We start from the raw sequence: 21523 nt of genomic DNA on the forward strand, positions 1-21523 counted from the left end.
ACCAAGCGAACTGTCGCCCCACTATTTGGTAAGACTTTTAATCAGGTCGAAGCTCGTACTCACTCCTCATAACCATTAGAGGAGTACTTCTATAGGTCAGGGTGACCCACCACCTGATTGCATGGCAAGACCTTCAATCAGGTGCAACTTACACTCATTCCTGATAACCATCAGAAGATACACTCAGCAAGTCCAACGACCTACCCCCACACTGGTTAGGCAATACCTTCAAACAGGAGCTAGTCAAATATAACTTCTTACAACCATCAGGGGAGAAGCTCCACAAAATAGAAGGAAGCCCTACCAGATGGGTGACAAGACCTTTAATCAGGTTGAAATCAAACCTGAGATGACTCTGCAACACTCTTTACAAGACCACCACGGTCCTACTTCTACATCAACAAGGTCTTGCTTCCTACGTTGTCTACAGCTTATTCATACGACCACAAGTACGAAGTGTTGCAAAGACAAAGGCAACATACATACATACACACAAGATATATACAGTTCAAAATCCGTCATCAAAGGAAAGCTTGTGCATTGAAGAAAAACAGAATAAATTGTCATAGTTACAAGGCCTATGCGGCCAAATTCCAAAACAAAAAAGAAAAAGACAAAGACAAAGGCAACCTAGACAATGGGATCATCGCCTTGCTCCGTAACACCCTGCCCTTCATCAGCAGCCTCCTCCTCCTCCTTAGTAGCAATCACTTCCTCATCAAGCAGGATGTCATCCTTCACATCCTGACCCAAGTCGAGGTCCTTTGCAAACAAACTACCCTGCCTAACAGCCTTTTCAAAGCCTTTCTCATGCTGCTCCACAACTTCCTTCTTGTACAAGAGCAACTCCTCTTCAAGCTCCTTGTCGGCCTCCCTCTCTTTGGCCACCCGTAACTCAGACTCTACCAGCTTGGACTCTGAATCAGTAAGTCGGACCTCTAACTCAGTAATCCTCTTGGCAAGCTCATCCTTCTCAGTCGCCATGCTCTCCACTTTGCACCCAAGTCCAGCTTTTCAACCTGCAAGCCCTTGCAGCGCTTAAACAGGTCATCACCATCCAACCAGGCGCGCAGCAGTTTGGCCAAGGCACTGCCAACCTTGAAAGACAGTTGACGGTTCATCCTTACGACCTCAGCAAAAGCAACGGTGGCACCGACCACCTTCAGGTGCTCCACTCGCCAAAGAGTCCAAGCAGTAACCCTTCACTTGGCAACCTCCACTTCCAGAGACGCAATCTTTTGCACCGCCTCTTGGTGCCGCAATTCATTCTCCTCCAAAATCATCAAGCTCCTTTGGAGAAAAACCTTGGAAAAATCAGTGGCATTCTGCACCCCAGCCGACGTAATAAGGTTTATGTCGAAGGCTGACACAAAGCCAGTCGGGGTCTTCTGCTCCGGCCTATAAGTAGTACCCCATAGTGAATCAACATAGAGGTGTACAAATGATCCAGGGAGATGTGAGGGCACAAGGACGAAGAAGGCGACACCATAGCCACCAAGATAACAGCAAGGAGAGCCATCGAAGTCGACGAATGAGGCATGCCATAGCACCAATGGTCGTTACATCGACACTTAGTAAAGGAGCCGCAACAGGCAGAACCACAACAAACCATCCTAAGCAGCTAGCACAACTACTTCAACAATAACAAGAGTAGCCTCCTACACAACATCAACAGTAGGAGGTGAATGGGCAGGGATAACAGGAGTAGCTTCAATAGCAACAGCATGAACCTCAACGGTAGGCGCAGTCGGAGGCACATCTTGCTCGGTTGGAAGACATCACGCAGTAGGCATCAACCTCGTGGCCTGCCTCATGGCGTGGAGGCTTATAGAGGCCTTCGACTTTTTACAGCAAGACGACCTAGCAAAATCGTCTCTCTTCCTCTTTGCCAAAACAAATGAAGGAGCGCTAGGGGTGACCAAAGCAGCAGCAACAACAGGGCCAAACACACCAGCAGATTAACTCCCTTCTCCAGTAGACAGAGCAACAAAAGACGGTGGCACGATCCCACCTGCAAGTTCGACCTGCTTCATGAGTGGCCTCCAAGCAAAGTCACCCATTATTCCTACAAAACAGCCAAGACAATAACACAAACACATGTTAGACATAGGTTAGGCACTTACCATCCAAGGCAACAAGAGGATCACTTGCCAACGGAAGAGACAAAATGGACCGCGCATCCAGTGAGGCCGACAGCTGCTTCAAGATTTCTTTATCGACCCTCTTCATAAGGGTCAGTAGATCCTCGTCATACAACTTGAACCTGGTATGATCATACTGCCAGTAAAGCAGGAAACGGAGCTCCCCGTCCCTATTGAACATCAATGGCATTCCATCAACCTCGACATCAATAGCCAGAACCTTGAAAAAAGGGTCCTTGAAACGGAAAAATACGCTTGCGTCAAACTCGAACAGCTTCTAGGACACACTATTCAAGGATGCCCATCTAATCTTGCCAAACAGTTTCATTTGGAAGAAAAAAAGAAGAACAACACACTAGGCCGGATGTTGAAGAAAGGACACAAGATTTCAAACACCCTCACCATCGCCCAACTATTTGTGTGAAGCTAGGACGAGGACGTATTTAAGTGCTCCACAAAGCACATTGAAATGCGGTCAAGGGCAGAATAACACCCAAGACCTCGAACAAGCATATGCACATAAAAAAGAAGGGCGTACAACTGGGCACCGCCCTCAGAAATGGGAAGTCATCACTCTTACAAGCCTGAACGACCAGCTTATAGGAGTCCTCAGCATTCACCATCTTTACCTGGCTTTGAAGCACAACGATGCTCACCACTGAGGTCAAGGATGACCTATACTTCAGCACATCGTCCCTCACCTACTCATACCCAACAATGCCCGAGATGGACGACAATAACACAACACTCATGCTAGGTCGAACACGAGGAGATGACCTCACATCTCTACTGCCACCAACTCTCCTCACACCCACAAAAGCAGAAAGGGAGATAATCATAGTAACTAGGATTGACTCCCCAGCAGTCGCAAAAGGTTACACCCTTCTGCGAGGGCGAGAAGTTGCCCCACCTGTTCAATGCAAAGTTCTTACCTTTTCCGACGAGGACGACTTGCTATCGGAGACACCTCGGCAAGTATCCTCAAACGAGGGACCGCCTATCGAGATGGCCTCCCGATCTCTAATGGGCTGCTAAATCGAGCCCCCTGAATCACTATCACCCAAACCAATGGTGGAATCAGACAAGAAGAAGACATGATGAAAGAAGTACCTTAAAGAACGAAGAAAGAATAAGAGGCCAAAAAATCTAAAACCACAAGAGAGCAAATAAGCAAGAGGACAACGAACAATGACCTGAATCAAATGTCCACCCCATTTATAGGGGGAGATGGACTTTTGGGTAATTGGTGGCAGCTAAAGTGGTGCTCTAAAATTTCGCACCATAACGTTCCCCCACTCGCGTACGACCATTACTCTAGTACGTGCCCACTCTGCGTGTGACATGTATGCAAGAGTACCTCACAAGTGTCGTACGCCCCCGTTACAGCAGATAGCCATTACGAACTATCTTAAATAAACTCTCCAACAGTCAAAAAAAGGGCAGAGTTGTCAAATCTGATGAATTACCTCACCTGACACATGTCCATCATGGACAACTTGGCAAAAGCAGCTCGGACAACACATGTCCAAGCTCGGGGGCTTAACAAGCCACATCGACTCGCAACTCTCACATTTTTCAAGGCTACCACGCTCGACACCAAACAACGCTCATCCACACTTAGGGAGCTTGAAAAACTCATCACCCTCTATTTGAATAGTAGTTAAGTACTCGACAACCTATTTCGCCCGCAAACCGGCTCAAAGCTTGGGGGGCTTATGTACTGTCTAGGACCCACAAATCCTACATGACACTCAGAGACACGTGTCCACCCTCCACGTCAGCCTTGCTACAGGAGTAAAAACACATGGCCGTTAGCAGTCGGGCTCCCCAACAAACAGGTTATCTCTAACTTAACTACTATTCAAATATATTTGAATATCTTATCTATTGACATGTATTAAATTATCTATAACGCCACACTATCTACAAGGTACAAATATCTTCTACCTTTATCTATAATTCAAATATTTATCTCTAACATTATCTTTAAGCTCCCAATTATCATCTATAAGCCGAAAATTATCTACAAGGCTAACAAAAACCCCTACAAACAAGGACTAGCACCCTCGCTCATCTTCTATAAATACAGGTTTCATTGAACCCCTTTGCATGCAGTCATACATGACCTGCTCTCACACACTCAGCACACGGCAACAAGCCTGTGCCCCTCTCTTTCTCTTTCGCTCATACGAGCTATTTACAACATTACTTGTTTTACTCTCCTTACACACATTCTTACTTGAGTGTCAGAGTCTTTTGTTTTGCAGGTCCCCTCTCCTATCAAAGACACCCTCAACGTCGATGGGCAAAGTTCAGGACTTCACTCAACCACGTCATCCCTGACGTGCCAAGGTTCCGGATTTTGGTAAGAACAATTACCAAAGTAGTTAAGCCACTAAAATAATTGATGTAGATAAATATACATGTTAAAACTACACTACATTGAAAAAGTTTTAATTTATAGAAGTTACTCATGCATATTTGATATTGATTCTATTTATTTAAGAACTTATTGGTGGTACGTCTTAAATGCGACAATTTGAGGAATGCATTGAGAAACACTTGCTTGAGGTGAAATTTGAAAAATAACATTTTTTTTTCTGTGAATGTCAATCTTGTGTGTAACATGGATTTTATGGATTAATTGTTTTCCTTTCATATATCTAATGTCCTGTACTCCTTTCCTAGATATTGATCAACATGATAATTTTGTCATAACACCTTTGTATTATACCAAATAGAGCTTTTATAGGATTTTTCACACCCAACACATGTAAAAAGATAGGATTATGATTTTTACTTAGTTTCATATACTCATTCCTCATTTGTTGAGTTTAAAAGACATTCCAAATCATTCTTAGCATTGTCTCTCAACGCATAAACATTAGGAGCATTTATTTTCAACCCACCATTGCCACACTTGCCTTTGGAATTCACTCTCTCTTCTAAAGTATAACATTTACCTTCAATATTAACTGGATATCAAACAAAGAAACACCCTCAATAGTTTTCCACATAGGAACATCACTAACTAAATTATTACTCATAACATTACTGTTTAAACTTAAATTCTCCTTAACTTCACACCCCTCAGTCGCATTCTTTGCATCAAAGTGCCGACACTGGCGAAGTCTTCTTTGCATTGCAAAGTAATGCTTCCGGATACTTTTAGCTTTCCTCTTCTTCCCACCACTGCCACCTTTGCCAATCCCTGTGGCTTTGCTGTACTTTGTGACCTCTAAATTCACCATCGCGGTTAGAGTCGTAGGGAAAAAGTCGGAGTCATACAACAACACTTACCACCGATCCCACAATTCAGTAACGAAAAACTGTCACCAAGAACCAAACCGCTCATTTCGCCAACGATTTTAGGACTTCTACGCCCTTTCACAACAACACAATCAACTAGAATTTTGTTGGGTAATCAATGCTCCTACAAATAAAATTACCCACACCAATAAAGGATCATGAGAACACCATAAAGATTACACCGTAGAAAAAATAATAACAAACACAAGAATTTTACGTGATTCAACACCTCTTACCTACGTCCACGGAACCATCTCAAAAGTATTTCCTCACAAAATGATTACAAAATTATAACACACCTTAAACTGTGTATCACTCTACAAACCCAAGCACTCCACTCAATGGTTACAAGAAATGACAACACTGTCACACAAAGATATTTTTCTCCAACAAAGTGACTTTGTTTCACAATGTCTATTCTCACACTCTCTCTCTTCATGTGTTATTTCTCCACTAATTCTATTTTCAATGCATCCATTCAAATAAGTTCTCTTGGAAATTGAAACAAAAATAATTTTCAATGCATCCATTCAAATAAGCTTCATATAGTAAAATACAATCTTCCACTTTGCATTTAAGCCACCTAAATCTTAGTGGTAAAAATTCAATTCCCAATATGCATGCACCTTATCTTTTGGCTTGAAACTCTACAAATTCAAGTAAGAAACAAAAAAAAATATCGTAAGACAACGAAAGTAACAGAAGGAAAAGGGATTCCTTGCTTTCATAAGTCCTTTTCCTTTTCGCAAATGTCAAATAAGAAAATAATGCTTAAGAACAATCCAAGACCACCAATAACTCAAAAAAAATAATCAAACTGATCAAAATTCGAAACATCACTCTAATCCATGTCAAATCAAAAAACTAAAAAAAAAAAAGAATCCTCCACAGGACATCACATATGTAACAAGAGAGTAAAATTTTAGTACGCTGAGTGAGTAAATGACTTCAAAAAGCATAAAACTCAAGGGGTAATGAAACTATAACTTAAAAGGGATAAATCTTCAATTATGTTCTACACTGTGGAGTTGAAGGGAAGGAGGCATAAAAATGAAAGAGTGGGGAAAAGCTAGTGGGTGACTACGATTACTTAGTTTTAGTTGAATGGAATGGGTAATCCAAATTTTGTATTTCTCATTTGCAAATGATTCTTGTTATTTTTTTTATTAAATCATGTAAAGACTGTTGGTGTTTATTAGAGATAAAATCGTCTAGAAAAAGTGAAGACAAAAAATCATTATCAAGATGGATATCCATTTATCTATTATTATAGATATTCAAAATATAAACACTAAATGAAATAATTTTGATTATTAATAGTTATAGATTATTAACGATTATAGATATCAGTTGTTCCCAATGTATTGGTTAAGTTAGTTAAACATCACTAAATTTGGCAAGATTGACACATGAACTTCAATAATTTCTTAGTTTGACAAGTAAAATCTAGTAAAGACATAGTATTAGTTCAATTTTTTTTATAAGCATATTAGTTTAGTTATGGGGCTATAAAAAATGAAATTATCTTGATAAATAAGTACCTAAACATTTTCTAATTAAACTTGTTTTAACTTAAAATGTTGATGCAGAGTAAGAATAATTTATTTAATAAGAAATTTGTGTTTAATTTTTATCATGGATACAATTCTCTTATCTAACAACTATCATGTACTACGAACAAAATTAGTCTTTGATTCATCAAATAAAAAACACTCGTATTCTCTGAAGCAAAGTAAAAAATAAATAAACTTATTGTAAATTCCTATGAACTTTCAGGGTGTTATTTAAATAGTATTACACGGTATGAAGTCTTGAATCTTTTGGTCTTTCCTTCCCATCAATTAATTAAAAATCAAAACTACTAGTATTTTTAATACAATTTTAAATTGTAATTCAAATATATATATATGTATAGTGAACAGTCATGCGCAATGCGCACCATGCTGACAATATTAACTCGAAGACGGTTTGGCCTCTCACACCCTTTTCCCGCCTTTTAGTTTTCGGGTTTTGTTTCCATTTCTCGTTGCAGTAAATCAAATTCACACTCCTCATTTACTCGCTCCACAGAAGAGTGAGTTACTCCGTAAGTGTGTTTCCTCCTTCGCGCAAATCTCTATTCACACTGCAGCCTGTTTCTACGTGCCGATTCCCAATTCTTCAATTCCTCTCTCTCGGGTTTCTGCTCAGGTAATCGATTTGCGAGTTCCGATTCTTAGTTTGCTTCGGGTTAATTTTGGAATTTCCTTTCCATTTCCCTGTTCGCGTTGTTAGTCCCTTTGAACGCGATATGCATGCTTTTTCTTCTCGATTTGCGATGTTTTATTTGCACTCTGTTTGGCTGTTGAGATGATAAGGAGCTTCCGAAACTGATGGTTTCTTTTGTATTTTGCGTTTTGCTGACTTGAACAGAGGCTTCAGGAGCAATTGAACCGAGTTTTGTGTGGATTTGTTCTATTAAACTTTATTTGATTTTTTTTGTTACTTTTTTTTCAGGTTAGTTAATCACGTCCATGCTTAGCGGGGATTACAACTGAAAATGGATGCTGAAGCGCGTCAAATTTTGCATGATGTAAGTGGCTGCAAACTTGATTTGGCGACTTTTCTGATCTGACTTAGTTTGGTCACTACTTACCTAATTTATTTATGCTCCTTCGTTAATTCATTTATAACAATATGAAACACTGGGTAATTGATTCGTTAGGTTTTGTTTTGTTGATCACTGCGGAATTTGTCCTGTTAGTTAGTTTGTGCTTTTCCTTTGTTCTGACTTCTGACTAGTTAAGACCTTTAATTAATTTAACTAGTGATATTAAATTTATTATTAATTTGTGCTTGTAATTTTTATTATTATGATTCTGGTTTCTTAATCTCTTCCTATTTAACTAATTAATTTATCTCCACTTACGGATATTTTTTGTAAAAAACGCTATTAACAAAATTGGAAGAGATTTGTTAAAAACGATGAAGAAAAGCTTCCCAATAATCGTTACAAAAAGCACCCGATAATAAGAAATAATCTGTTGTCCATTACTTTCCAATGCCCTTCTCACTGTTATTGCTGGCTACGACCAATTATAATTTTAGTTTCAGTGTTTCTATTATTGAGGGACAAAAAGTTAAGATATTCATGGATTTGAACTATGTATTCAGGAGCGAACGAGTGGTTGTAGGAGTTTTGGCAGCAATATCCATCCCTCTAGCCAGACAAGGAAAATTTCTGTAGGAGTTATGGCAGATTCAATTGGTAGCACAAGAAATGGAGCCATGAAAGGTGACGGGGCTGTCGCGCCAAATACAGAAAGGGTAACCTCTAAAGTGGGAAATTATCCTGGAGAAAAAAGTCAAGTTGAAGGAGTGACACCTTCCTTTAATATAGAGCAAACTGGAGGTCCACAAGAGGTGAAGTGTTCTTGGATCTCTAAATCCTTTTACCAAAGAACACCTACTTCTGAGGCCATTTTGCAAGCCAACCAAGCCTCTACTTTACTAGTCTCTCCTGGTGGCCGGGATGAGCCTAATGGGATAGAGTCTGCAGCTGGGAAACATAAGGTTCAGTTTTTCTCACATCAGACTTCTGTTTTTGCTTCTAATAATTACAAGAAGTTTGATGCGGACACTGCCAGAATGAAGGGAAGGAAGGGCGGGACCACTGAAAAGGAAAAGGAATTTACATTTAGCACTGCACTGCAAGTCTTCATGTCTGACAAAACCGACCCAGAAGACAAAATAAATAGAACAGAAAACAGAACTGAGAATTTGAGGATGAAACTTTGCCAAATATTGGGGACCACTTCTTCCCCTAAGAGTTGCCATTCAGGTTCTCATGCTCGTAACACGGATGAGGAATGTTTACCACTTGAGCAGCGTTTGTACCAGAAGGAAAATAAATCCACTAAGACCATACAAAATTCGGATACTATAGAAACTGATTCAGAAAATCCTGATTGTACTCCTCAGAGGCCAATAACTCGTTCTTTGAGCAGAAAGAGAACGTCTTCCAAAAAGCAACTGGGAAAAGATAAAAGTGGCCCATCTTCAAAAAACACAGAGAAGCATGGAGAGAAAACTATATTCTCTTTTGAAGAAAAATGGACTGGAAGGCAAGATGCTTTTCCAAATGATGGTTCCTTGAAGAAAAAGAGTCAAAGAAAGAATTCCAAAATTGGGAAAAATAAGATCTGCTTAACTGAAAATGACACCATAGATAAACTTCATCAAGACACTTCGAAGACTGATCTACCATTGCATGACAGGACAACATTTTCACTTGGGAAGGTAGCTGGGGGATATAGCTCACCTGAATATCAGACAAAATGCCCTCAGACAGAGAACATAAACCAAGAAAAAGAATTTTACCAGCTACCAATAGTAAATACAGATCAGCATGGAGAACTTGAGGTTTCAGAAAATGGAAACCAGCAAGAATGTAGAAGTAATCCAGTTATACAAAACGCTGCTGCCAAGTCACAAGACGATTTTCCAAGTCCTACTTTTCAACCTAAGTCACCTATTTTAAGTTTTTTTCCTGACTCAACACCGAAAACAGGCCAAAAGGAAGATGATGTTAATAGTCCAGCATCAACTGAAAGGACATTTTCTCTGGGAAGCATTCATACCCAGGCTTCAGAGCCAGACTTCAATGGGCTAGGAGAACAAATGCAACTTTCTGTATCCTTATCACACCAAAGGTCTCAAGTTGATAATTTTGAGTGTTTTGGCCCTGAACTGGAAATGTTGCATTTCTGTCTTTTGCCATTCCTTATTAGATTTCAGGATATGGAAGAGCTCAAGTCTTTTATTCCCAGAAAAGACAAATCTTCTGACACAGAGAAAAAAGAGCAGGGAGGTGGTTCATCTGATCCATCATCTGAAGAGCACAACTTTCAAGGATATCATGAAGGTTTGCCTGTAATTAAATAAGGATATAATTGATAATGGTTTTGAGGAATGAAATACATGCCATTGCACTTGATACACCATGAATAATTAAAATTCATCACATATAATTGTTAGTAGTATGTAACATTGCATGCCCTCTAAAATCCCTATGTGTTAGTTATTTGATGCATTAGTTGCTTTTACTTCAGTTGCACAAACTGTGTTACCGTTATCTGATATTCTGTAGTTTTCCTTCCTTGTACACCATTGTGTCCTTTTAAAGCAGAGCCATTTTCTTAGTTATATCTAAACTCTGTAAGTGTAGGTTCAAAAGTTAGACATGCTTCCGAGAGGAAAAGTTTTGCTCTTCATCCCATCAAAAGGCTGTGCAAGCAAGAAGGCAGTAAATTTAATAACAAGAGTCCAGCTTCAGTGTCTTCAAAAGGCAAAAATTCACTTCACACTTGATATTTTTATCTAAATATGCTATTAAGATATATGCAATTTCTATACTATAATTTTGCACAATTGATTAGGGATAGGAGACAGTGATTGGATAGATGAAGCTTCTGAGCAGAATCAAGATGGGTTTGTAAGGTGTTTTATCTTTTCCCACGACAAATTGATTAATGAGTCCAGAACCATACAAATTACTGCTCATGTTTACACATGATTCTTGTCAATTTGATAGGGCTGTTGAACTGTTAGCCTTGGAATTGGGCAAACTTCAGAGCAAACTTAAGTCAATGACAAGTCAGAAATCCTCAGAAATTTTGAAGTCTGTTGCTGAAGAAATACATCTGCAGCTGCAGAATGTTCATTCCCAGATTCAGACAGACATGTAGGTATATTAGACTGATGAATTCTTAAGCTTCCGGTATCTTACATTTATGTTTTTCTGAAAAAAATCTTTCAGGGGAAAGCTTACTAGTCTCGGTAAATCAAAGAGAAAACGTCTGGAAACAAGATTTGAAGGTAGCAAAATTTCGATCTCAAATGTTTAATATATTTATGTTTTGATTTAACTATTGTAGCTATCGTATATGTCTGTCTTCTAGAAATAGATCTCAGGTGTTCAAATTGTTTATGTCATGTGCAAGTTTTTGTGTTTGTCTCTCTTGTTAGACATTAAATAAATGGAGTCCTATAGAAACAAGTTGTGATACTCATACAATACAACAATTCATACAACACCATTTTTTGTGTCTATGTCGCTCCATCATTCTGACATATAAAAAATGATGTGGGGGAGGAGAGACACAAAATATTGTTGTACAAAATGTTGTATGAATTTAAATGACATTTAATGAAGAGTGATATAGACATAAATTTTGCATATAAGCTATCATGTACATGAGAGGACCCCGGTTCCCTTTCTCCTTTTCTTATTTGCCTTTTAAATTCAATAATACATGATATTCTAATTGTTGTACTATAACAATGGTCACTACAAATCCAGAAGAAAGTTTGATTTGAAAGCAGATATTTATTGGTAAGAATATATGAGGGCAACAGTTATGATGAAAGTCCTAAAATTATTTGTCACAGAATTTAAAAAGGACAATACAAAAGGAATGGAATGGTATAGTTCTACTGAAAGCGTCCTTACACTAGATCTTGCATTTAGTAGTTCTACAAATGACTATTTATGTACATATCACCTCTGAATTTTATATTCAACGTTTTCCTCTTATTTTCTTTTCTTAATGGCATTTTCTGGTAATATGATTATGTTAGTGCATGAATTTTTCCGGAGGTGTTTTCTCTTCTCTCTTTCGTACCTTTTCTAACCTTCTCTTCCTCTAACAAAAATGTAGATCAACAGAAACAGTTGAGGTTAATATACAATAGATTCAAGGAAGAGGTTAATCAGCATCTACAGGATTGCAGGAGCACTGTTGAAGATCTTGAAGCAGATCGGATAGAGATCAAGAGAACCATGGAAAAGCAAAGTATGAAAACACAGTATTTGTATTAGCTTATTTTGTGTTTAGAATAACTTATAGTTAAAATTTGATTGTAGCTTTTTTTCTAAATGCAGTTTTTCCCAACAAATTAATCTAATCCAAATATGCAAAAGATGTCTTTTGGATATAGATACGTCCTTTTGTTTTTTAAGTACAAAATATCTATAAATATCAACTCAGGGGTAGTGTTTAATTTAGTTTTATTTGAAAAAGAAAGATTAAATAAACGGTGTTTATGACTATTAGAGATGGAGTCATGTCAAGGGAGTAGTGCAATTCTTTCATATTTTCTCCCCCTTTAACCTTTCAAATCACTAGAGCCATGATACAGTTTGGACATATTTATGTTATCTTCTGTATTATTTCTTTTAATTATTTTGTTTTAAAATTTTAGTTACATAAAGATAGTGTCATAGTATCAGCAGCGCAAGTTTTTTTTTTTTTAATGAGAAGGGTCTCAATGTATTACACAACAAAAATCATGGACAATGATGTTTTGGAAAGAAAACTCGAGATATTTTTAAAGTTTTCTTTGTAAAGTTTTGACTGGCAACCACTTTGTGGTTAGCTTGATAAAGGATTAGAGCTTGGTAGAGCTCTTGGTTATAATCTCTTCCTAAAAAAGGAAAAATCACCATTTGCATTATTGGTAAGTATCATGTAGGTTGTGGCCTCATTTTGAATATATCTTGTGTTATAGGAGTAGCACATAAGAAGCTTCTGTCGCAAGTTGAAGCAGCAGTGCAGATCCAACTTGATGACGCTCAAAGGAAAATCACATTCACACAAGAGGAAAGTATTCGTTACATGTAGTTGCTATGTGCAGTACTTGGTTTTCACTCTCTTGATATGATTTTATATGAATGAGTTGGTGGTTGGTCATCAATCAATCGCTTGATTCTCGAATTACTAGTGTCCTGATACACTGAATCACACTATTGCGTTAAAATATACTTGAATCACGAGTAATGATATTTGTCAGCTTATAACTGGGGTGGACTGAGGTGAAAAAAGGACAAAAATAGGAAGAAAAGAGAAAAAGATAGAGAGAAAATGATAGATATGATGTGTGCAATGTAAAAGAAAGAGAAAGATAGGAAGAAAATAATGTGAAAGTGGGATGGAAGAGAAAATAGGTGATGATAAAAATTTCCCTTGAATCGTTGTCTGCAAGACTACAATCACTGAAGCCTGCAAAATGCTGGATAACCAACCATTTGGATTATGTTTGTTAGGCAGAGATCCTCTCCAGCCAAGTTACCATACAGCCAATATCCTTCAACATCTTGGCCTTTCATTGATCATTGCACAGCAATTAATTTGGAGAGATAATATATTGAATGGTTTTGGTTTTAGCTGTAGAGAAAAAATTTGGAGAGGCATGAGAGAATCCATACACGTAGAGAAAATAAAACTAAAACGCCAAGTTTTGTTGGGACCAGGCTCTTTTTGATTCCCTTGCATTGTTCATTGAATTTAGGATGTGAATGTGATATCTTGCTGGGTCAGCTGGCATTAGTTGTTCCCCTTGTTTAGATTTTCCTTTTACCTATCGATTGTCATTTCTTTACAACATTGCTGCAAATAGAGATAACGAGCAATTTTTACCTTGTTGGATTCTGATTGTATCCTCTTAATTGGCTGCAGAATGCGAGGGGGAAACTTCTACAATTGAAGCAGGTTGTAGCTATGTGCTTGAAAGAGGAAATACTAAATTGATATGATTTTTGCTGATTCTCTGCAAGTTAGGAAACTTTGCTCAGAAGGAAGTGCACCTTGAGATTTCGCTAGATCCTTAGGACTAATCATTAAAGATTACTCTGTACTTAATATTATGCCCCCTTCCTCTTCTTTTAAGTACATAGAATAGATAATTTGGCCGAGTTCAAGTAACATCACTTAAATTTTCCTTTATCAAACTCAAATTCTGGGTCTATTACTGTGTGTGATTTGTAGGATAGAAGACATCCTCAAGTGTCATTGAGAATTGAGATTTTTTTTTATTTCCTCAGTCATTTTCTGATTTCCCAATCGCAAGATGGCTGCTCCACTACACTGTTTTTACAACTGATAAATATATTTCAAATGCATGGTGTTTGAGTTTTAGGCTAAAAAAATGTTTTATGATACATTTAGTTTAGGGAAAAAAGTGAAAGGAAAGAAGAAAAAAAAGAAAATGAGATATTTTTAAAGTTGTTAGATATTTTTTTTTTTTATATGTTTCAAAGAGGGTTATATTTGTTTGAGTGAGTAGAAGAGGGAAGGATTCAGGAATGACTCTAGAAGGATGGAAAACAATGAAAATTGGGATTTTTCCACCTTGTGGAATGGTTCAACAAAGGAGGAAAAGAAGACATTTTATTATGGCCCTTTGAAAGATGTTTTTCACCAAATTGGAAAGAAAAAGAGAAGTTATTTTATTATGTACAAAATAAAAAAATACTCTTATTTATATTATATATATATATATATATATATTTATGTTGATATTGCCATTTTACACTCTTTTTTTTTCATTTTTTCTCTCACGGAACTACTTAAAAATTATCTCATTTTTTTTTATTTCTTTCCTTTCAACTTCTTTAGATCAAAGATCAAAAAAATAAAAAGTAGATAATATCCATGTTAATTTTTAGTTAAAAAATATTTTAATAAATCGATCACACCATTGTTGACTTTCTTATAAATTTTTTTAAAAGAAAAAGTAATAAATCGACTATGACATTGTCGATTTTCTAAACCAGTTGTTGATTACTTGATTTACTCTATTTTAAAAAAAATGCTTTTCAACTTACACCAATAGTGTAAATTATTTTGTTCCAAATACAGTGTGTCCGCTATAAAGCCTAGAAACTTCGAACGTGAGTTATTTTTTTGTTTTAGGAGGAAACTAAAAATGGCAAAAAAAGAGAAGCAAGATTCTTTGTTTGTATCTGAGGAGAGGGGATCAGTGGTGAAATTATTTGGGAAGAGAAGGTTTGGATTATAGTATAGAGTATAGACTATAGAGAGATTAGGACTCATCCTTAATCCACCCCCAAAGTGGTGAACAGAGTTTTAGATTGCATAATAATAAAATATGAATGAATGAGAATGTCAACATCGACCATGGATGTTGACAAGCATAGTAATTAGAATACCATCTTGGGGAAAAAGATGGATCGTTTTGACACCCTCCCAGTCCCAGTTTGTCATGGTGAAGCCAGCTGGACGATGAAATTCAAAGGAGTGAACACCGAAAGTACAGACAAGAAGAACCCTAGACACGTGAACCCAGTGAGTGTACCACGTGAAAGCCGTTGTCTCCTTCAGGATAGGGTGTGGCTTCCTACTACACTTCATTCTATTCCTAACCTTGTTGTTGGGTTTTATTTGGATGTGTTCTCACTTCTCATCTACAGTCTCTTTTGTTAACCTTCCTTGCCCTCCTGCAACCTCTCTTAGTTTCAACACCCATTTGCAAAAAATCCAGAGTTGATATACATGAGATACATCTTGTCAATGTATTATGTGTCTGTTCATAAATAAACGTGGATTTTAATTGAAGGATCATACCACGCACGTGACATGTTTGGCATTTTTTTCTTCTCATTAAAATATGAAATTGAATAACATTTTTTTTTTAAAAAAAAAACTAACATTTTTATTTGTGAGGCTTAATTGTATTTTTAGCATTATTGCAAAAGTTTTACCCCTCGTAATCGTGTAATTGTGATCCCTCCATGTCTCAATCCCTCGTTTTATAAATTTTGATAACATGACATTAGAAGATAAAATGATAGTTGTTAACACATATATTGATGTGATTTAATTATATTTAAGTTTTTTTTTTCAATTGTAATTAAGTTATGTGAACATATATGTAGGCAATACGTAATTATATGTGTCAAACAATATGTTAGTTGTCATGCCATCAATATGTCATACTTTAGTACTTAGCAAAATTTGTTAAATATTTATGAAAAATTTATAAAGAGACATTAGTGGCACAATTGTAATTCTTGAAGGACTTTGGAACCTTGGAAACCAAAATCACATATTTACTATATCTAAAAAATTAAAAGTTCAATCAAGTCTAATTTTTCTTTTAAAAAAATCAATTTAAGAGAATTTAGATTAATGATTTTTGACTGAATTACATTTTTAGTATTATTGTGAAAGTTTAGTCCTCAAGTATTGTATGTGTAATTATGATCCCTCCATGTTTCAATCTCAAATTAAATATATAATAAATTTTGTTAATATAATATTAGAAGATATTATGATAATTGATATGTTGAGTGATATATATTGACATGATTTAATTACACTTTTGATCTTTTATAATCATTATATCGAAATGATACAAGTGTAATTAAGTAATGTCAATATACATGTCAAATAATATATTAGTTTTCTCATAATCTAGTATCAAATTACTAAACGAAATTAATAGAGATGCAAAAAGTAGCACAATTATTATTCTTGAAGGACTTTGGAACCTAAGAACCAAAATTGCATAGTTACTATATCTAAAACACTAAAAGTTTAATTAAGTTTAATTTTAAAAAAATAAATTTAAGAGAATTTTGATTAATGATTTTTTTTCTTTAAATATTAACTTATTTTCTCTTCTCTCTCTCCATAATGGGTTCTTTGATGTGAGTCCTCCTCTTTTGTTTCTTTCTCTCTCCATCGTTGTTAGGTTATGATCATAGATATACTTTATTTCTTTGTCTTCTATTTCACTTTTATATATCTTTTTATTTATAACTTTTTTTAACTTTTACTATTCTGTTTCTTTATATCTCTTGTTATCATTTACACTCTAAAAAATAGTGTACATCAACATTTTCCATCTTTGCTAATCATTTTTTTTCTTTCCATTTCTCTCTCTCAAGACTTAAATCATTTTTTAAGTTCAGAAAATATAAAATGATAAATAATTTTTACTTTACCTTTAAATTTTCATTTAAAACTTTTTTAAAAATAATTTTTAAAGTTAATAAAACTAAACTGAGAATAGAGTTATCTTACCTTCTCATATGAAGAAATACAAAATTATCTCTTATGATCAGCTCTGAAAATAATTGTTTCTGCATTGGGAGTGAGGAAAAAGTCTCAACTTGTACGAGGATGATCAAATGGGGAAACATAAATGAGTAATAAAATAATTCATATAATAAGGTTTAGGGTTATACACAGAATTCAAGTTGCTTCTTTGGCTTGCTCATGATCCATTGATTGAGATTGAGATTTTCCAATTTTCATCTCCCATTGCTAGTTGCTACCCAACAAATTGACACTGGTCCACCTCACTCCCTTGACGGATATATCCCCATCTCATCTATTGGCACCTAACTCCCATAATATATGACAGATAGGATAACTAGAATTTTGTGGACACGATGCGACACTAGCTCAATTTTACATTGCTCAATGTACAACCTCAACAGTTATGAGGAGGACCACTAGATGTTATTATTAATTTAATTAACTAATTTCAGAACTATGATCATCCCTTCAATATTTCCTTATAACGTAATATTTTGCTTTTGTCCACTTCCATCCCCTCTCCATTTCAATACTACTAGTACTGCAAACTAGTATAATATAATTGTAGCTTCTTTATTTAGTATCTTTGTATCTGTTCTAGCTAGTGCTGATTATCAGTTACATTAGTCCTCACAAGTGAAACCGGTTACAATACAGCATATAGGTGAGCTTGTGTTGCACGCAGTTTGGTTTTTCTGTGAGCACCTGAAATTTCTTTTGGAAGATAATGTAATTATTTAATGGCTGCTGAGAAGATGCCTGATTCCACCAAACCAGGGATGACTAGAAGCACCTCTTATCTAGACTCCATGCAAGTTATTGCTACTTAAAGATTCGATTCTATTCTCTTTTTATATTCAACAAGCAAGTTTGTCTTTTTTTCTTCTTTTTTTCTTCTCTTCTTTATGGTTTTTAGTTACTAAAAGTGTGTGGTTTTATTATGTTCCAGTTATGGCAAAGGTTCCCTTGAGCTGGTATGGGAAAATGGTCAACTTCACGTGCAGCAAGGAGGTTCATCATCAACATCAAGTGTCGTCACACGAATGACTCCCTCGTGCGAAGGTTCCTTCAATGCAAAAAGTGCAAGGTTAAGCTCACTATACTCCCTCATGGACTTCCCAGTTCAAAGGGACTCTGCCTTGGACAATTCTCAACCAAATTCTCATCAAAGCAATGACCAAAATTCTGGTAAGTTTGCAAAGGCTGCTAATTCTAGCAGCAAAGGTCTTGATCGTTCCTTAGTGATAAACTCACCTAAAGGATCACCGGGAAGACAAAAGAACCCTTTAAATTCTGATACATCAAACATGGTTCCAAGAAGTGAGGAAACAACACCTCCTGATGAGCAATCTGAAGCTGTTGGTCATGATAGTATTCATGGATCTCGTGGTCAATATTTTAACCAAACCTCAAGCTCAGCAAGACATAGAGCAAAGGGAAAAGCTCATGATACTAAACAAAAATACTGTGATGAAGGCTTGTTGGAATCTTCTTCCCTATGCTCCATTGGAGCCTCAAATAACAGAAACGTGTGTAGCAGGACACATGATGATATCGATGACTCAACGTATTTAAGCAATGTAAGTGGAAAAGTATACTCTATTTTTTCACCTTCTTAGTAAGCATAGCATTGTTATCAGGTCTCATGAAGCTTGATAAACTTGGTGCAGAATGATGAAGAACCAGAAGATGTAGTGAAGGAAAAGCCTGCTTGGGAAGGCACCGGTGTCAAGAGAAGTAGGAATGCAGAAGTTCATAATTTATGTGAAAGGGTGAGGGAAATAATGTAGGAGATTATTAGAGAAAGAGTAACTTGGAGATTATTAGATTAATTAGTAACATCTTGTTGTGGATGTTGGCAGAAGCGAAGAGATAAGATCAACAAGAGGATGCGTATATTGAAGGAGCTCATACCAAATTGCAATAAGGTTTGGAATTTGGATATACATAATCCCTTCCCCCTCCTTTTCTGAATATGCTATACTTTTTTTGTACTTGTTTTAATTCTATACTTTTGTCTTGTATGTCTCTTACTTAGACGGACAAAGCTTCAATGCTTGATGATGCCATCGAATATCTTAAGACCCTAAAGCTTCAGTTACAGGTAATTTTCAAGTCTTTTACCTCTTATCAAATTGCTTTTAGGCCTTGTTAGTTAAACAGTCATATATTAAGCTTAGTGTTATGATGCAGATGATGTCAATGGGTGCTGGATTTTGTATGCCGTTCATGATGCTACCTAATGCTGCTCATCATATGATGAACACACCCCATTTACATCAGTTAATGGGACTTGGTATGGGGTTCAGGCCAGGCACAGCCATGCCTTGTAGCCTCCCTCAGTTCCCTATTACACCTTTGCATGGTATCACTGACAACAGAGTTCACATGTTTGGTTTCCCTAACCAAGTTCCACCCATGCCAATTTCTCATGCACCTTTCATTCCAATGCTTGGAAATCCTTCTACACAACCCACCCCTCTTGCAACTAGCACAAACATCAACCTGGCGGAAAACCCTGCTTCTTCCCAGTTAACTACTCTAATGGCCTCGTCCCCCAAGAACTTGTTTATTAGTGGACAAGCTGAATATGCAACAAAGCAATAAGCACCGAGTCAGGTTTCCCTTCCCCACTAGCCATCAATTTGTATCCCAAAAAGAGAAGAAATAAAATTTAGCATGTCTAAGGCAATTGCTAGAAAAGTCGATTTAAAGATTGTGGGATCTGATAATAAATATTCAGCAACTAGACACTGACACTTCATGGTTGGATGCTTTACTGCTTAATTTGAAACACTGATGAAAATGGTCATTGGATTCATTGGAAGCATAGAAGTATGGTTCTTAGTTATCATCCAGTACCATTCTGTATGAATTATTCAAATTAAGGTGTCTTATTAGGCGATGAAGGCTTCTAATAACAACACAACATTTAGAAGTTAAAACTATTGCCAAGTGCTTCATTCACTAACATTAGTTGTGATGTGCATGCTAAATATAGAATATTGTTCATACTTCAACTTTCATTCATACTTTACAAAGTGATGTATCTAACATCTCATTTTTCGTAAACTAATTTAAAATAAAATTGTTATTTATAAATAAATAGAGTTTTAGAAAAATGATCAGGTTTTTATAAATAAATAAATAATGAGAAATAATGGTTTGAAGGAAAATAAAAAAAAAATTGATTTATTCGTTTGATAGGGAATAAAATAGAGTTTCTTTTTATAAAATATTAAAAATAGATAAATACAATAATAATAAGTTGTGTGTATCCAGGTATAAATAGTAATGTTAGGTTAGAACGATGTCTCCTCTTCTCCTCATTTTCGTTTTTCTCTCTCTTCTCCTCCCAAAACCTTCTCTTTTTCCTGCAGACCTCCAAACTTGTCTCAGAAAAATAACGATCTCGGACTCATTCACCGTTGGATCGTTGTGAAATTTAAATACAAGGTTCGCAATCCAATTCCGAGCATTCTCACCACTGTAAATTTCGATATCATGTCAGAACTAAGAGAAATACCCTTCACATCGTAGCATTTTCTTTTCCCGCAGAAACCCAGAGCTGCCTCGGTAAAACTACGATCCCAGTTTCGTTAACCGTTGGATTATCGTGAAATTTTGATATGTTGTTCGAGATCCAATTCTGCACACCTCCACCATTGTATTATCGTAAAATGACTCTCGAACAACATCTCAAAATTTCACTACAATCCAACGTATAACGAGTCCGGGATCATAGTTTTACCGAAACAGTTTTGGGTTTCTGCTGGAAAGGAAAAAGCTATGATGCGAAGGGTATTTCTCTCAGATTCGACATTATTTCAAAATTCACAACGGTGATAATGCTCGGAATTAAGTTTCAAACCTGGTGCTTAAATTTCACGACGATCCGACAGTGAATGAGTCCGAGATTGTTGTTTTTCTGAGACAAATTTGGTGGTCTGTGGGAAAAAGAGAGGGTTTTGAGAGGAGAATGGGAGAAGCGAAAATGAGGGAAAGAAGAGGAAACGTCAGTGTGAAAACTGACCTAACACTATTTATAGCTAGGTTTATTCTATTTATTTATTTATTATTTTATAAAAACAAACTCTATTTTATTCTCTATCAAACAAATAAATAAAATACCCTATTTATTTTCTCTCAAATCATTATTTTAATTAATAATTATATCTTTTTATTTATTTA

General features: G+C 36.3%; 2 protein-coding genes across 6 annotated transcripts; both read left to right on the forward strand.

Moving 5' to 3' along the window:
- The first annotated feature begins 7383 nt into the window (after positions 1-7383).
- On the forward strand, positions 7384-14301 carry LOC100816945 (meiosis-specific protein ASY3). Its single transcript, XM_006589033.3, has 11 exons — positions 7384-7640; positions 7947-8022; positions 8604-10121; positions 10227-10353; positions 10657-10776; positions 10868-10928; positions 11023-11172; positions 11248-11306; positions 12149-12283; positions 12999-13090; positions 13946-14301. The coding sequence occupies exons 2-11, from the start codon at positions 7990-7992 to the stop codon at positions 14015-14017; spliced, it is 2367 nt and encodes a 788-aa protein (XP_006589096.1). The 5' UTR covers positions 7384-7640; positions 7947-7989; the 3' UTR covers positions 14018-14301.
- A 3382-nt stretch (positions 14302-17683) lies between these two features.
- Positions 17684-20227, forward strand: LOC100818543 (transcription factor PHYTOCHROME INTERACTING FACTOR-LIKE 15). Of its 5 annotated transcripts, none has more exons than XM_006589028.4 (6): positions 17684-18143; positions 18282-18912; positions 19003-19104; positions 19195-19260; positions 19371-19436; positions 19526-20227. In XM_006589028.4, exons 1-6 carry the CDS (start codon positions 18073-18075, stop codon positions 19937-19939), a joined length of 1350 nt encoding a protein of 449 aa, XP_006589091.1. In that variant the 5' UTR covers positions 17684-18072; the 3' UTR covers positions 19940-20227. The 5 variants fall into 5 exon arrangements, with proteins under 5 accessions (XP_006589091.1, XP_006589093.1, XP_040861652.1 ...); XM_006589030.4 differs by having other exon boundaries at positions 17686-18200; XM_041005718.1 differs by having other exon boundaries at positions 17686-18196.
- The last annotated feature ends 1296 nt before the right edge of the window (positions 20228-21523 follow it).

Source organism: Glycine max, chromosome 10 (assembly GCF_000004515.6).
Source record: "Glycine max cultivar Williams 82 chromosome 10, Glycine_max_v4.0, whole genome shotgun sequence".
In the NCBI taxonomy this organism is placed as follows: domain Eukaryota; kingdom Viridiplantae; phylum Streptophyta; class Magnoliopsida; order Fabales; family Fabaceae; genus Glycine; species Glycine max.